The sequence below is a fragment of the Salmo salar genome, chromosome ssa04 (assembly GCF_905237065.1).
Source record: "Salmo salar chromosome ssa04, Ssal_v3.1, whole genome shotgun sequence".
In the NCBI taxonomy this organism is placed as follows: Eukaryota; Metazoa; Chordata; class Actinopteri; order Salmoniformes; family Salmonidae; genus Salmo; species Salmo salar.
The window spans coordinates 39,259,169-39,276,175 of NC_059445.1; the positions used below are offsets into that span (position 1 = coordinate 39,259,169).

Here is a 17,007-nt window from a genome sequence, read left to right on the forward strand (position 1 = left end):
ACTGGTAAAGTCAAAAGGTCACAACACGTGCTAAACCGCTCTGGTGACAAACACACGTTTTGCCTCATCTCCACGCGTCCTCCTGACTGTGCATCGCAACCATCCCAAAAATCTGAAAGATTGCCCGTTATTTTGTTTTTGTAAGGACCCAAAAAACAGAGGTGGTGTTAGAACATTTTCAAGTAAGTAACTACATTTAGCTAGCTGGCTACAGTAGGCCACTTTGTCGGTTAACTCAACTGAGCCGCTAGATAACTTTACACACTGTCATCAGCTAGCTTACTTCCTATTAGCTAGCTAACTATTGTAAATTAAATACACAGTGTCCAAATGCATTTTTTTTTTTTTATAGATAACGGCCAGCTCCAGCTGTCAGTAAAGGGAGAGTTTAGGCTGCTGGACAGGGCTGGTCATTTTGTAGGAGGACATTATGAAAGGATCCTTCAGTTCCAGTCCCTAGAGGGGATAACTTTGAGAATATAGATTTATAGCAACATAATATTCAATGCTGTCTAATTGAAGTATAATGAGGCCTACTTCTTTGTGATGTTTCCGGTCCTTACATATGGAATCCTGTGAAAGCCTGTTTGCAGATGAAGAAAGAGGTCCCAATGAATGTCCCAAGAGACAATATATATATATATATATATATATATGCCATGGGTAATATATGTGTAGGCCTACCTATGTTACCAAATGTTGTATACATCAACTGTATTTTTGTATAAACCAATTACATTTGGAGTAGGCCAACCCTGCTAGAGGTCTGCTGGGTGTGCAGGGTTCTGTTTCAGCCCAGCAATAACACACCTGACTCAACTTATCAAATCTAATGAGGTGATAATCTAGTGGGCTATTGCTGGGCTGGAATAGAAGCCTGCTCACCCAGTTGATCAGGGATCAGTGGAGAAAGGTTGGCCACCACTGGTATGGAGTTTTGTTTGTTCATCTAAAATGATGCTTCAGTAAATGATAACCTACTTGTTACTACTCAATTATCTGTTGTTGTTTAGACTAAAATGCTTCATCTTTATATACACGAGTTAGCTTATTTGCATATTTTGAAGTGATGCAGTGTTGATTCTTTGAAGGGAAATGTTTAAACGTGTTTTAATTGCTAAACTGTTAATCAAAAATGAACTAGCCTCAATATTGATTAATCACACTCCTGCAATAACGAGAGGACGGGGTTCCGTCTGTGTTGTATTCTCAAATTAACATTTCCTTTTTGTAAAATGTTTTATTTGATTGTCACTCTCTCTCAGTATATCAGCTATGTAAATCCATTTGGCAAGCTTATCATGAGGCATATGCATCGCCATACAGCATTACTGGCCTTATGGGAATCTGTTGTTTACATGTTGAGCTATATATACTGCTCAAAAAATAAAGGGAACACTTAAACAACACATCCTAGATCTGAATGAAAGAAATAATCTTATTAAATACTTTTTTCTTTACATAGTTGAATGTGCTGACAACAAAATCACACAAAATGAATCAATGGAAATCCAATTTATCAACCCATGGAGGTCTGGATTTGGAGTCACACTCAAAATTAAAGTGGAAAACCACACTACAGGCTGATCCAACTTTGATGTAATGTCCTTAAAACAAGTCAAAATGAGGCTCAGTAGTGTGTGTGGCCTCCACGTGCCTGTATGACGTCCCTACAACGCCTGGGCATGCTCCTGATGAGGTGGCGGATGGTCTCCTGAGGGATCTCCTCCCAGACCTGGACTAAAGCATCTGCCAACTCCTGGACAGTCTGTGGTGCAACGTGGCGTTGGCGGATGGAGCGAGACATGATGTCCCAGATGTGCTCAATTGGATTCAGGTCTGGGGAACGGGCGGGCCAGTCCATAGCATCAATGCCTTCCTCTTGCAGGAACTGCTGACACACTCCAGCCACATGAGGTCTAGCATTGTCTTGCATTAGGAGGAACCCAGGGCCAACCGCACCAGCATATGGTCTCACAAGGGGTCTGAGGATCTCATCTCGGTACCTAATGGCAGTCAGGCTACCTCTGGCGAGCACATGGAGGGCTGTGCGGCCCCTCAAGGAAATGCCACCACACACCATGACTGACCCACTGCCAAACCGGTCATGCTGGAGGATGTTGCAGGCAGCAGAATGTTCTCCACGGCGTCTCCAGACTCTGTCACGTCTGTCACGTGCTCAGTGTGAACCTGCTTTCATCTGTGAAGAGCACAGGGCGCCAGTGGCGAATTTGCCAATCTTGGTGTTCTCTGGCAAATGCCAAACGTCCTGCACGGTGTTGGGCTGTATGCACAACCCCCACCTGTGGACGTCGGGCCTTCATACCACCCTCATGGAGTCTGTTTCTGACCGTTTGCGCAGACACATGCACATTTGTGGCCTGCTGGAGGTCATTTTGCAGGGCTCTGGCAGTGCTCCTCCTGCTCCTCCTTGCACAAAGGCGGAGGTAGCGGTCCTGCTGCTGGGTCGTTGCCCTCCTACGACCTCCTCCACGTCTCCTGATGTACTGGCCTGTCTCCTGGTAGCGCCTCCATGCTCTGGACACTACGCTGACAGACACAGCAAACCTTCTTGCCACAGCTCGCATTGATGTGCCATCCTGGATGAGCTGCACTACCTGAGCCACTTGTGTGGGTTGTAGACTCCGTCTCATGCTACCACTAGTGTGAAAGCACCGCCGGCATTCAAAAGTGACCAAAACATCAGCCAGGAAGCATAGGAACTGAGAAGTGGTCTGTGGTCCCCACCTGCAGAACCACTCCTTTATTGGGGGTGTCTTGCTAATTGCCTATAATTTCCACCTGTTGTCTATTCCATTTGCACAACAGCATGTGACATTTATTGTCAATCAGTGTTGCTTCCTATGTGGACAGTTTGATTTAACAGAAGTGTGATTGACTTGGAGTTACATTGTGTTGTTTAAGTGTTCCCTTAATTTTTTTGAGCAGTGTATTTTCAATTTAAAATGATACCAATATACGATGTTTTCAGTGCATTCAGAAAGTTCATATACCCCTTGACTTTTTCCACAACCTTAATTTAAAATGAATTAAATTGAGATTTTGGGTCACTGGCCTACACACAATACCCCATAATGTCAAAATGGAATTATGTTTTTAGGGATTGAAAAAAAATTATACTGAAAAAAATGAAAAAAAAAATCAACATGCAACAATTTCACTGACTTTACTGAGTTACAGTTCATATAAGGAAATCAGTCAATTTAAATACATTCATTAGGCCAGGCCCACCCACTGGGGAGCCAGGCCCAGCCAATCAGAATGAGTTTTCCCCACAAAAGGGCTGTAAGAGACATAAATACTCAGTTTCATCAACTGTCTGCGTGGCTGGTCTCAGACAATCCAGCAGGTGAAGAAGACGGATGGGGAGGTCCTGGGCTGGCGTGGTTACACATGGTCTGCGGTTGTGTCTCTAAAACGACCTTGGAGGCAGCTTATGGTTGAGAAATTAACATTAAATTATCTGGCATCAGCTTTGGTGGACATTCCTGCAGTCAGCATGCCAATTGCACGTTCCCTCAAAACTTGAGACATCTGTGGCATTGTGTTGTGTGACAAAAAAAAACAGCACATTTTAGAGTGGCCTTGAATTGTACCCAGCACAAAGTGCACCTGTGTAATGATCATGATGTTTAATCAGCTTCTTGATATGCCACACCTGTCAGGTGGATGGATTATCTTGACAAAGGAGAAATGTTCAATAACATGGATGTAAAGAAATTTGTGCACAAAAGTTGAGAGAAATAAGCTTTTGGTGCATATGGAAAAATACTGCAATCTTTTATTTCAGCTCATGAAATCAACACTTTACATGTTGCGTTTATATTTTTTTCAGTATAATTAAAAATGAAAAGCTGAAATGTCTTGAGTCGATAAGTATTCAACCCCTTGGTTATGGCAAACCTAAATTAGTTGCTTAACAAGTCGCATAATAGGTTTCATGGACTCGTGCAATAATAGTGTTTAATATGATTTTTGAATGACTACCTAATCTCTGTACCCCACACATACAGATAATTGTAAGGTCCCTCAGTCGAGCAGAATTTCAAACACAGATTCAAGCACAAAGACCAGGGAGGTTTTCCAATGCCTCACGAAGAAGGGCACCTATTGGTAGATGGGTAAAAAAACAAACAAACATTGAATATCCCTTTGAGCATGGATGGTGTATCAATCCACCCAGTCACTACAAAGATACATAACTCAGTTACCGTACAGGAAGGAAACCGCTCAGGGATTACACCATGAGGCCAAACTACAGAGTGAAAAGAAGGACGCCTGTACAGAATAAAAAATATTTCAAAAACATGCATCCTGTTTGCAATAAGGCACTAAAGTAAAACTGCCAAAAAAGTGGCAAAGAAGTTAACGCTTTATATCCTGAATATAAAGCGTTATGTTTGGGGCAAATCCAACAGAACACATCACTTAGCACCACTGTTCATATTCGCAAGCATGGTGGTGGCTGCATCATGTTATGGGTATGTTTGTCATCAGCAAGGACTAGGGAGGCTTTTAGGATAAAAATAAATGGAATAGAGCTAAGCACAAACTAAATTATAGAGGAAAACCTGGTTCAGTCTGCTTTCCAACAAACACTGGGAGACAAATTCACCTTTCAGCAGGACTATAACCTAAAACATAAGGCCAATTATACACTGGAGTTGCTTACCAAGAAGACAGTGAATGTTTCTGAATGGCCTAGTTACATTTAAAATAGTTACAGTTTGACTTAAAATCAGCTTGAAAATCTGTCAAGGTTTGAAAATGGCTGTGTTGCAATGATCAACAACCAACTTGACAGAGCTTGAATACTTTTTTAAAGAGTAATGTGCAAATATTGTACAATCCATGTGTGGAAAGCTTTTAGAGACTTACCCAGAAAGACTCACAGCTGTAATCACTGCCAAATGTGATTCTAACATGTATTGACTCAGGGGTGTGAATGCTTAGTGGTTTGTCCTTTAAAAGTTGCAGCGTACTGCAGCACAGCTTGCGTGGTGTGCTGCAGAATTCTATGGCACGTTATTTAAGTGTCAACCACTGGTACCATTAATGCTAGTTAGTGCTAGTTTGACCACCAGAGGACATCTTTGAGAAGCATTTGATAGCCTTCAATAGTGGTTGTACTAGAGAATTTAAAACCTTTTTTTAACATTAGTATATGGGACTGATTTTAAGAAATGTTGCTTAATTAATTTGATTCATATTATGGTGATTATATTCCAAGAAAAACGAAAAACTCTCTGGATTTCCGTTAGGATGGAACGGAAAATATGGCACTGTACAACGTGACAGTAGGCTACAGTACTGGGCTATTTAGCTAAAGAATCCCTGTGTTCAGCGGGCACGCGGGAGACCAGAGTTCCCCATGTTTGTCTCAGAGCAGAGTGAAACGGTGCTAAAATAGTTGTAGGCTATTGCTTCAAACTAACTTCAATATGACTTCTAACTTCAATATGCTCTTTAAATAAATAAGACCTACAGCACCCTACTCAACACTAGTGAGACTCATGTCGCCTATGGTAGGCCTACAGTATATCAAAAAATGACGTGACTCTCCGGCAATAATTAAATATAGAGGATTGGAGGATTCTAAATTGAAACCAAAAGCCGCCTCATGGGTCTCCCGGTGGTGGCCGGCACGGGTATCTGTAGCAACGCATTGTGCATTGCGATGCAGTGACTTAGACAGCTGCGCCACTGGGGAGGCCCCATCCACAAAGTATCAAAATACAGAGAGGTGTTGGTAAAGGTATATTGTCCTGCTAATAGCCCATAATGGGCTATTATAATACTGTACATGGTGTCCAGGTCAGGATAACCAAAACATTTCTTTATTAAAAGACTATCAGAAAGAATGTTTGTACTTATTTATTTTGATCCAAAGCCATGAATGAGTGAGTCACACGGCTTTATGTAGGTGCCGCTATATGACTGTGCCATCAACTTGATAATATATAACGATATTTCGGAGGTTCTTTTGTTTAAAAAAAAAAACGAAAGTGAGCGATTGTAATCTGAATAAAAGGCCAAAATAATATTTGTAAAGGACAAAAAAATGCATTTCTGTTTTTAGAGGGAGAAAAATGCTGGGCCAATTGTGCGCCGCCCTATGGAACTCCCAATCACGGTCGGATATGATACATAATAATACATTTTGTTATATTATTTGTTTTGTCTTTTCTGGTGGATTAAACTGAAATTGCAACCAATCACGGCCGGTTGTGATACAGCCAACCTAACTAAGAAATACATTTGACGATAGAATTCTCTCCCTACCCTCCTTCTAGGCAAGTCTATTGTCCAGCTACCTGCTAATAGCCATAATGGCACTGTACAACGTGCCCGTGTGTGCTTTAAATAGTATTTTCCAGTAAGCAACTTTGTTCCAATATCTGTAATTCAGTGATATTTATTCCCATAGTAATTCGTTATGGATCCATAACTAAATAAACAAACATCGGCATTTTGAAAGAGTATTTTTATTATTATTTTATTAACGAAAGCATAAAGATGCCATTATTAGTTACATTGTTTTAGTTTGAAAGTGCAGACTGGCACTAAGAACAGTGGGAACATTTCCCTAGTCAGCGCCATTATTAGTTCAATGCCCCTTAAAGTGTTGCTCTGTGCTACCCAGTGTGGCGGGTCCACCCCCCCCCCCCCTTCTCCATGGGCTAGGTCCATCTTCTGTGCCATCTCATCCCGTGCCCCCTGCCCTCGTGCCTTGAACCTTGCACGCTTTCAGTGGATACAGCTGGAGAACCGCAAGGAAATCCCATTGTGCTCCACTCAGGAGCCATGACCAATATATATTGGTTATATATATATATATTATATATATATATATATATATATATATATATATATATATATATATATATATATTAGAACGCCGCAGCCCGTCTGGTGTTCAACCTTCCCAAGTTCTCTCACGTCACCCCGCTCCTCCGCTCCACTGGCTTCCAGTTGAAGCTCGCATCCGCTACAAGACCATGGTGATTGCCTACGGAGCTGTGAAGGGAACGGCACCTCCATACCTTCAGGCTCTGATCAGGCACTACACCCAAACAAGGGCACTGCGTTCATCCACCACTGGCCTGCTGGCCCCCCTACCTCTGAGGAAGCACAGTTCCCGCTCAGCCCAGTCAAAACTGTTCGCTGCTCTGGCACCCCAATGGTGGAACAAGCTCCCTCACGACGCCAGGACAGCGGAGTCAATCACCACCTTCCGGAGACACCTGAAACCCCACCTCTTTAAGGAATACCTAGGATAGGATAAAGTAATCCTTCTAACCCCCCCCCTTAAAAGATTTAGATGCACTATTGTAAAGTGGTTGTTCCACTGGATATCATAAGGTGAATGCACCATTTTGTAAGTCGCTCTGGATAAGAGCGTCTGCTAAATGACTTAAATGTAAATGTAAATATTGTCCTGCTAATAACAGGGTTAATAATATATCTGTGAGAATACCCAAGGGGCTTTTATATAATTCGAAATTAATAATAATCACTGTTTAAAAAATAACATTTGAGATTATTTTGTTTTCAAATAACGTAAAATGAGCGAGAAAAAGGGGTGAGACATTGTTACTAATTTGTTATTTAGAATGATTTATTTCTGTTTTTAGAGGGAGAGAAACCATAAATCTACAGTCCTCTCATGGGTCTCCCAGTTTACGCCGGCACGGGTATTGAACCAGCATCTGTAGCAACACAGCTTGACTGCTATGCAGTGTCTTAGACCGTTGTGCCACTCAGGCGCTGTACAACGTGACTGGTCAGGAGTGGGCTACAGTACTACAGTAAGAGCAAAATAACAATAACAAAATAAAATAATAAAAACCTTAGTGTAACAACAGTTTAAGTAAGTAATACTGAAGTCGTGCACAATTATCAGTTTCTATTTAGGTTTATGTCGCCCATTCATTGTCAGAGACACAGTAGGACCCAAAAGCATAGTCAGTGCTCTCTCTCCCCCTTGCGCTGGTCTGGAGTAATGAAGGTGTGACGCAGGGTTGTCATGTCCTGACCATAGAGAGTCCTTATTTTCTATGGTGGAGTAGGTCAGGGCGTGACTGGGGGGGGGGGTTAGTCTAGTTCAGGGGTCACCAACCTTTTTGAAACAGAGCTACATGGGTACTGAAGGGCTACCAGTTTGATACGCTCTTCTAAAATAACAAATTTGCTCAGTTTGCCTTTAGATATACGTTATTAATAATGATTAATGATACTTATCTATGTGAAGACACTGATCACGTTAATCATTTCTCACAATAATTATCAACAATGACAATAAGGTGGGAAACAGATATCAATATCCAGCACTTTAATCTCAGTAATTGTTAAATTTTCAGATGATCACTTACATCACTACATTTCATAGGAAAAATGTCCCATTTTCACTAGCCACTGACAAACCCTTTTAACAAATCATGAACTATGTTGCACTGTTTCAAAAAGTTATCAATTATGTAATGTTAGAAAAATCTACTTATTTTTAAATAAATCTTGTCACATTTTGAACTAATGACGAAATCTGCTGCATTTTTTAACACACTTTTAAATTGAAAACAATTCTTAAATATTTTAATTCAACTTCGCCATGGCAACTGCCATGTTGCCACTGACAACATCTGGTATCTGTTTCTTTGTTAGTGGGAAGACTGGCATTGCATGCTGTTCACCAGTGTATTGTAATCTGGTGTGTAACTTGACACTGCAATTGTGAGTGAGTCGTTCAGATGTGTATCAGTGAGGCGTGTTCTGTGTTTGTTCTTGATGAAGTTCATGTCAGAAAACGCTGATTCACAGAGATTGGTTCAACCAAACAGGCTAGCAACCTTCATAGCTGCTGTGCATACTCCACTGTACTTCTCTGTGTCAACAAGGCACCAAAAGTTTGGTGCAGCCTGGTAGGCTTTGAGGTGGAGGTCATTTTGCAATGTTATGATTTCAATCTCCACCTGTCCAGCATCCAAGTTGAATGTTGCACTTAGTTGCTCAGCAAAGAATGTTGTGTCCACATTCATGAAAGGATTGGAAATGAACGACACACATGGCTCAAGCTGATGAAGGTCACAAAACCTATTCTCAAACTCTTGCTTGCCTAAGTCTGTTTATGACTTCACAGTACTTTTCTGCAACTTTGTCAAATGTCTCAGATGCAGAAGCATCGTCTTTCAGCACCGACTGCACAGAAGGAAAGTGCAGCACTTTTTTTTTCTGTAAATCCACAGAGAAAATGTTCATCTTGGCTTTAAATGCATTTAAAGCACTTATCAGATCAACAACAGTCTTACCTTTGCCTTGCAGCTTGCAGTTCAAGTCGTTTAGTTTCCCAGTAATGTCCGTCAAAAATGCAAGGTCAAGTGTCCACTCTGTGTCCTCTAGCAGTGAGACGTCTTCGCCTTTGGACTGCTTGAACTCTTTGATTTCACCCAAAAGTGACAAAAAACGAAGTAAAACTCGTCCTCTGCTGAGCCATCGGATTTCTGTGTGTAGCAGCAGGTCACCATATTCAGCTGACATCTCCTCCAATAGCACCTTGAAAATCCTGTGCTGTTTTGCTTTGGAGCGGATGTTGTTTATGATTTTTACAACGGGAGTCATCACGTGCTCAAAGCCGATCACTTTTGCACATAACGCCTGCTGGTGAATGATGCAGTGGTAACGCATAAATTTTGGGAAGTCTGGGTCACTTTTACAGTGAGCGATGAAACCTGTATGTCGGCTGATCATAGCAGGAGCCCCGTCTGTAGTCACCGCTACCAGCTTTTCCAATGGTACCTTTTTCTGCACGAAAAACTCCTTCACCGTGTTATAAATGTCAACTCCCCTCATAGTTGTCTTTAAGGGCAGTAGTGCCAGGAGTTCTTCTCTTGTGGAGAAATCTTCAAACACCATCCGGATAAAAACGAAACAGCTGCGCTATACTGCTGCTGTCCACAGACTCGTCGCACTGGATGCTAAACCAGCTGCACTTCGCCAGAAACTGCATTCAGCTACCATCTTCGCTGCGCCCGCTAGCTTACTCTCCACGAGCACCGTTTTTTTCAAGCGCACAATACTGACCTTTGAACTGGAGTAGGTCAGAGTTCACCTAAACTTATCTAAACTCATGTATAATGAAAATATTTTTAAGACAGTCATTTTTAAATATATATAAATGCAAGTGTGATTTAAAAGAATAGCAACAGAATACAATTACATTTCAGACGCAGCTCACTAGTGAGTTGTGCTATTTTTAGACCAGGCCTGCGGGTGACTCATGTGGTCCCTGGGGGCGACCTGGTGCCCGCGGGCACCGTGTTGGTGACCCCTGGTCTAGTTTATATTTTCTATGTGGGGTTCTAGTTTATTATTTCTATTTGTTGGTGATTTGTATGATTCCCAATTAGAGGCAGCTGGGAATCGTTGTCTCTAATTGGGGATCATATTTAGGTAGCATTTTTCCCTCCTGTGTTTGTGGGATATTGTTTTGAGTTAGTGCACATAGCACTTCTTAGTTACGGTTCGTTTCGTGCGTTTCTAATATTAAACATGTGGAAAACATATCGCGCTGCACCTTGGTCCGATATTTATTACGACGGATGTGACAAGGGTACTGTACTAAACCACAAAGTACCTCTAAGTATCGCAGCATAATCGCAAAACTTTTAGTGGAGCAACCACTGTATGTACATTAGATATTTCTGTATTTCGTTTTCAATACATTTGCAAAAATGTCTAAAAACATGGGTAAGATTTTTTCTGTTGAATCCATTTTGAATTCAGGGTGTAACAAGAAAATATGGAATAAGTCAATGGGCATGAATACTTTCTGAAGGCACTGTATGAGACAAACCATATACCAGATTTTGTACACACCTTTTAAGTGATGACATAAAATGGTTTAGAACAAATCCAACCCTTGTAATTTAGGTACAGTATGCAGATAAGGAGATGATAATTAGGCTACAGGAGATGAGCATTACAGGTAACATTTTATTTTATTTCATTCATTTTAGCAATGTTGCTTGCAAAAAGGTTGCAGTTGTTCCCACACATAGACAGTACACGGTTGCTCTATGTATAACTGACCCTGGATAAGCTAGCGACTGGGCTAACACAGCTATCCTTTTAGGTGAATAATATGCTGTTTTTATTAGCATTTTGTTGGCTTTGAAATTGAACTAGCTTTAGCTAGCTAGTTATATCTAGGTAGCTTACAAGAGAAGCTGACTTTTCTCAAAACAAACCTCATTGTGGCTAGTTACTTATTGTCTCTCATGCAAGCCTTTACTGCCACATATCACTTCAGAAACGTCAAAATGTAAAATATTGTTATGGCCAGCATTGTAGACCATTTCTCCCCTAGAGCCTTATAATATTTTGCCAATTTTTGTTTTCTCCGTTTTGTTTTCCAGGTTTCTGTTCTCCCATTTTTTTCAGGGTTTCACTCTCAAATGCACACTTTTTTAAAATAGAAAAACAACTAAATTGGATGTTCTAACTAAATCAGGAGACTACAACATTTTAGACACTTAGAGTTTGGGTGTAGTTACCCTTTAATTCCAGTGTGCACCTAGGGTGTTTTTGTACCGCACATGTAAGTCGATCTGCTAAATGACTAAAACGTACATTTAATAGTACAGTTTGCAAAACAAATACCCACTAGATTGATGCAAATAATTGAGGTTTTTGGGAAAGCCTTTCCATCTACCGGAAGATTTTTCTTTAGCATCCCTGCTAACGGCTACACAAAATGGTAGCTGCGCACAACGCACACACACATGGAGAATTCTTGTTGCCTCTTCAGAAAGTTGCAGAAAATACGAATCACTAATGCATTCTGTTCATGTCTTATGATAAAGTTGGGCAAAGAATTATTCTTTTTTCAATAAATTTAGTTGATTCCCTACTAAGCTGAATACGTTGTTGAATTCTGTTTTATTGTCTGGATTCCGTGATTCCATCCGCGTTCTCCGTATCACAGATTTTATAAGCCTCTACTCCCCTCATACTGCAGCTTTAGCTCATCACGAAATAACAGTAAAATACTGTGAAAACCAGCATGCTGCAAACATTCTAAAACATTTTGCCACCAGAGGTTGTTTTGGTGACATATTTTGTCCTCACGCACTGTTGCTCCTACGGCACTAATCTGGCGAACACCTTTGGAGCTCCACCACCCAAGCAAGGCATTTGATGATTTTTGCCATGGAACTTCCCCAGGTTTCGCATTTTAAGGAAGCGGTTAAGTATCAGGTAACAGAATGCTTTTATAATTATGAATGGTAAAGCCAGGATAAAACACAGAAACCAAATCAACATACAGTAAAACATTTACATTTCCTCTATGAAAACTGACATTTACTAGCTTAATGTTGCTACAGTATGTGTGAGTGGAACAAGAGTGGCTTATTTCCCTTTAGCCATGAAACAGCCATCCACAAGTGAGTTACGTGGGCCTAACTAAACTCGGAGAAAATGTAATCATAATCAACAGGCTATCCAACAATCTCAGCCAAACCCCCTAAGCATTCAGAGACAGCACGTCAAGCTGTGCTAAAATGTAGATCAGCACAACTCTCCCCCGAATAATTAAGGAAAATGAATGTCTGTTCAGATAATGGCTCAGAATTACAAGTAAATCCTAAAGGAATCCCTCAAAAACCATCATTTAAACTTCACAAAGCAATCGGTTTCACTGCTAAGGCATTCAAATGGAAAAACAGGCCCTTTCCATGAACAAATTCAGCTCATTGAGTATTTGGCTCACCTTCGTGGCAGTAGTTTCCCTTGTAGCCAGTGTTGGTGCAGTCACAGAGGACCTCTCCCTGGTGGATGGAGCAGAGGCCTCTGTTGCTGCAGGGGTTCTGTTTAATACACAGGTATTCCAAATCATTCTGAACACTTTGGCCATCCAGGAGCACTGGGAGGTTCTCCCCCAGCTTCAGGTTGGCGATCAGGCCCTGGAAGGGTGGCTCATATTTGACGGTGCTGGACGTGAGGGCAGATAGGCGCACGTCTGGCGAGATGCCGCCTACGTAAAGGTCACTGGCCACCACCATCTCACTCCTCTTGGACTTGACCTCGGCCACCTTCTCCTCGTTGTCCACCACCAGGGTGGTCGCTCTATAGTTGCGGGTGAGAAGCACGCGGTGCCAGCGCTGGTCGTTGACGTGGGTCTCCGTGTGCAGGGAGGCAGGCTCCGCGCAGTGGATGGTGAAGCGCAGATGTAGCCGGCCGTCTGTGATCAGCAGCTCAAGGAAGTCACAGTTCCCTCCGTCGTCCAGGTAGAGCACCAGGGCCTTGCTGATGTTGGTCTTCAGAGTGAAGCTCAGCTCGCCTGTGACCTTGGCCTCCCAGCGGCCGTACCGCGTCCACTGGCCAGGGACTCCCTCGTACTCCAAGGCCGTGGCCATGACTGTCAACAACAGCCCTGTCAATACCAGGGGCCACACGGCCCGGCCTTCACATAGCGCCTTGCTACTTATCATCTTCCACTTCTGGCCCTAATCCCTCCAACTAGGTCTTGTTGCTTTTAATCCACCACTGCTGAGAGAGGCAGAAATGATCTCCAGTCTACACTGTTGTTGTGTTTTCCCTAAAGTTTACAGAAATAATATGATTCCAATGTCTCCTCAGCTTTGCCTCTCTGTTCTGATTATCTTCTTAGCCTCTCCATTGAGTTGAATAAAAACAGGGAATAAATTCCCAGAATGTGGAATTGTGTCAGTTATTCTCCAGAGAACAGGCTACAGAAAATGTTCTGGAAACATGGTAGAATCCATATGTTTAGGAGTCTAGGAAGTAGAACATACTGTTGCCTATGTTTAGGAGTCTAGGAACTAGCACATTTACAAAACCAAGTGAGGAGGGGGATTGCTGCAGAATGTTGAAGTGAGCTGGTTTGGGCGATGGGTCACAAACAGGACAAACAACCAAACTAATTCAAGGCTCTCTGTTCCTCTTCCCCTTCCTTATCAACCAAATACCCTCGTCTCCTTCCAGCAGCAGTCCAGTCCAGTCTGGTCTCCAGGAGTTAGCTAGGCACAGAGCCAAGCAGAAACAGGTGCAGGCCCCATCTTCCTTATTGTCCCACTGCTCTGGAATACACACAAGAAGAATATGTTAGGAGAGGAATGAAAGATAACTGACAGCATCATATGAAAACTCCAGCCGCTGGAGCTACTGAAGCTATGTAACCCACATAACAAAATAATGACGTACCATAATAGGTTCCAAAAATGTAAGCTTTAACATTCTATAATAACTAAAACATTGTATGTTTTCATCTTCTGTAGTTACATAAATCATAATTAAATAATGACATAAAACAAATAATTAAATATGGCACAGGAAAAAGAAAGGAGGAAGAGAGCGAGAGAAAGAAAGAAAAATCCTTTAGCATTGCTTTATTTATTAGTCCCCCCGGCGACACAGCAGAGAACCCAGAGAGGCAGGGGAGGAAATATGATTTTACTTAGAGACCAATGGAGGCTTGGAAGAGACTCAGGCCTTTTCAATCACGTCAATAGGGTTCGGGAGCTTCGTTGAAAGCACTGCAGATAGTATACTGACAGAGTGAGAGAGACGAAGATGCAGAGCTAGAGAGCTAGAGAGAGAGGAGAGAGGAGAGAGAGAGAGAGAGAGAGAGAGAGAGAGAGCAGATTGCTGTGTTCATGTTGGGCATCTAATTAAACAGGAAAATGTCTTTTTTAGCAAGATTACCATTGTAAAGTACTGTGACCTTTTTCAAAAAGGTAATCCGTTTAAAAGTAACCAGGAAACACTGTGTCAAAGTCTCACAACACAAAAAGTTGAATTGTACAGTCCTCTCTTTATCAGGATGGCCCTGCTGTTGCACTTTGTCACTTTCCGGTGATCTTCTAAAGTGATTCCGTGTCCTTGAATATGACATCTAACAGCAATCATCTTGCATAAGGGGGAGGGACACCTTTCAATTAAGAATAATTATCAGGGCCTGTCAGTTATCTGGTAAGGAGTGGATGAAAAGCTGAGAGGAAAGGGAACAGTTCAACATCAACATGAAAACATTTGGTGAGAACAACAGTAGACAATAAATATAATTTAAAAGTACCCACTTTCAATTAACACAATTATAGTCAAAGAGCCAGTGTGGTGCTGTAGTTCCAAGTTTCCCTTGCTGCTCCTTCTAATAAAATGTAATCAACTCATCTTGATTAAAAACAGGGCCATTCGCCGCTCCCCCTCCAACCACCAGAAAATGCAACAGACTGCATGTCTTTCCAGACAAAAATCAGTCTTCGTCTGCCTCCAGGAAAATGCCTGCAGAATGAAGGAGCGAATTGCCTTCGGATTGTTTGATGAATTGCTATGGCCTGTTGTGATGGAGGCATTGTATCCTGCGGAACACAAATCTCACAGCTCTGATGCCAATGAAGGCACAGGCCTTTTGCATATTGGATTGTCACTTGAAAAATAAAAGGCTTAGTGACAGCCTTCGTCGAGAAATAACACAGTAAAACACCCAAATCAAAAGACAGGGGTTACGGAAACCAATTGATTGCAGAATTAAACACACTGAATAAACAAAGTGAGTGCAGATAGGGGTTATAGTCGATGGACTAAAACCAACACATCAACAAGCCCTTACATCCACCCCGTTATTCAATATAAAACAGCATTCACGTTTTGTTAGCCTGAAGCATCTCCACACAGCAGGCTAAACACGAGACCAAGCACGAAGACCAGAACAATAAAACATCTCTCCTCCCAGCAAGACAACAGGGATGAAGCTGGGGCTTACAGGGCAGAGCAGAAAGCTATGTTCGGAGGAGAAAACAGAAGTGATGAGCCCAGCCGGTTCAGTTTACAGTGGGCTGAATCTAAAGAACATAGTCTAGAGAACATCCTTCCCAGATCTGCTTTGAGCTGGCGAATTTTCCCTCTCTGAGAGGAGAAGTGTGAGCTGACAGGCTGGAAAACATGTTGCAATGCAGCAGGAATGCTAATGATATATCAGACACCAGAGAGACCAGACTTAGCCACAGTTGCTGGTGGCCTTTATAAACACCAACAATTATAAATAAAAGCATTAAAAACTTGAGCTCATTAACAATGCATATCACACAACCAACCTTTTGTGCGAGGGCATGTTAATTGACCTTGCAGGGATACAAATCACTTTCGTGCCAACCCACTCTGTGTTGTGTTGAGTGGCTGCATACAGTGAATAGGTGTCTCTCGCTCTCCTTCTCTCTCTCTGGGACTGTGGCTGTGTAGGAAAGGGCAGAGCTCCTCTCAGATGTGTCAGAGGGGTGGGATGCAGGTACTGAACAGCCCTCTCCTTTTCCCTTCACTTCTGAATGTCACTGTTGCACTGAGGCTCTCCAACTCACTGAACAGAGATGGCTAGGTTTCAGAGGCAGCCTAGGGGAATTGCAGCCCAACTGGGGTGGGGTGGGGTGGGGGGGGTGGGGGGGGCTTATGCATTGTATTTTTTGGTCTGAGCCACACCCCAGTCAAAAAGGAGAAATAGTGCCTAGACATATTCTATATCGTCAAGGACAGTCTCACATATTTTGGTGAAAATTGAGGGGGCAGAGGGGCAGTGTAGTGTGTGAAGGAGGGGATTTGGAGCATTCCACCAGGAAGGGCAGGGCATATGATTTATAGATGAGATCTTTCAAATGCTCACATTTATTATTCACACAGCAAGGAGGAGATCTCCTACTACTGGCCTCCATCTTCAGGGCACTCAGAAAGGCAGCTTTGAAGAAAGAGCTTGTAGTGACCAAATCCAAATGTTAACGCTCCTTGGCCAGGTTGTATCGCCAAGAATAAGATTGACTTATTTAGATAACAGATATGCCCATTAAAATCCGGTAACTATCCATGGCTCATGCAAATCCAGGCATCCCCAGACCTAATCTAAATAATGTATACCAGAGATGAAAATATCCATAACTCTTGAAGACAGTCAGTGTGGGGCCCCAAAGGAATCAGCTGTGA

The 17,007-nt window shown here is 42.2% G+C and overlaps 1 protein-coding gene across 8 annotated transcripts in view; it reads right to left on the reverse strand.

The window, feature by feature from the left end:
- Positions 1-17,007, reverse strand: part of LOC106602987 (neurexin-2) — a 324,834-nt gene that overhangs the window by 248,514 nt on the left and 59,313 nt on the right. For 5 of the 8 annotated variants that reach the window (XM_045716898.1, XM_014196084.2, XM_014196086.2 and 2 more), the window contains exon 2: positions 12,788-14,117. In XM_045716898.1, coding sequence (XP_045572854.1) covers positions 12,788-13,508 — 721 coding nt within the window. In that variant the 5' untranslated portion in view covers positions 13,509-14,117. Of the gene's footprint in view, positions 1-9,326; positions 10,082-12,787; positions 14,118-17,007 lie in introns of those variants that run through there. The other 3 variants (XM_014196092.2, XM_045716901.1, XM_014196093.2) reach the window with 2 other exon arrangements.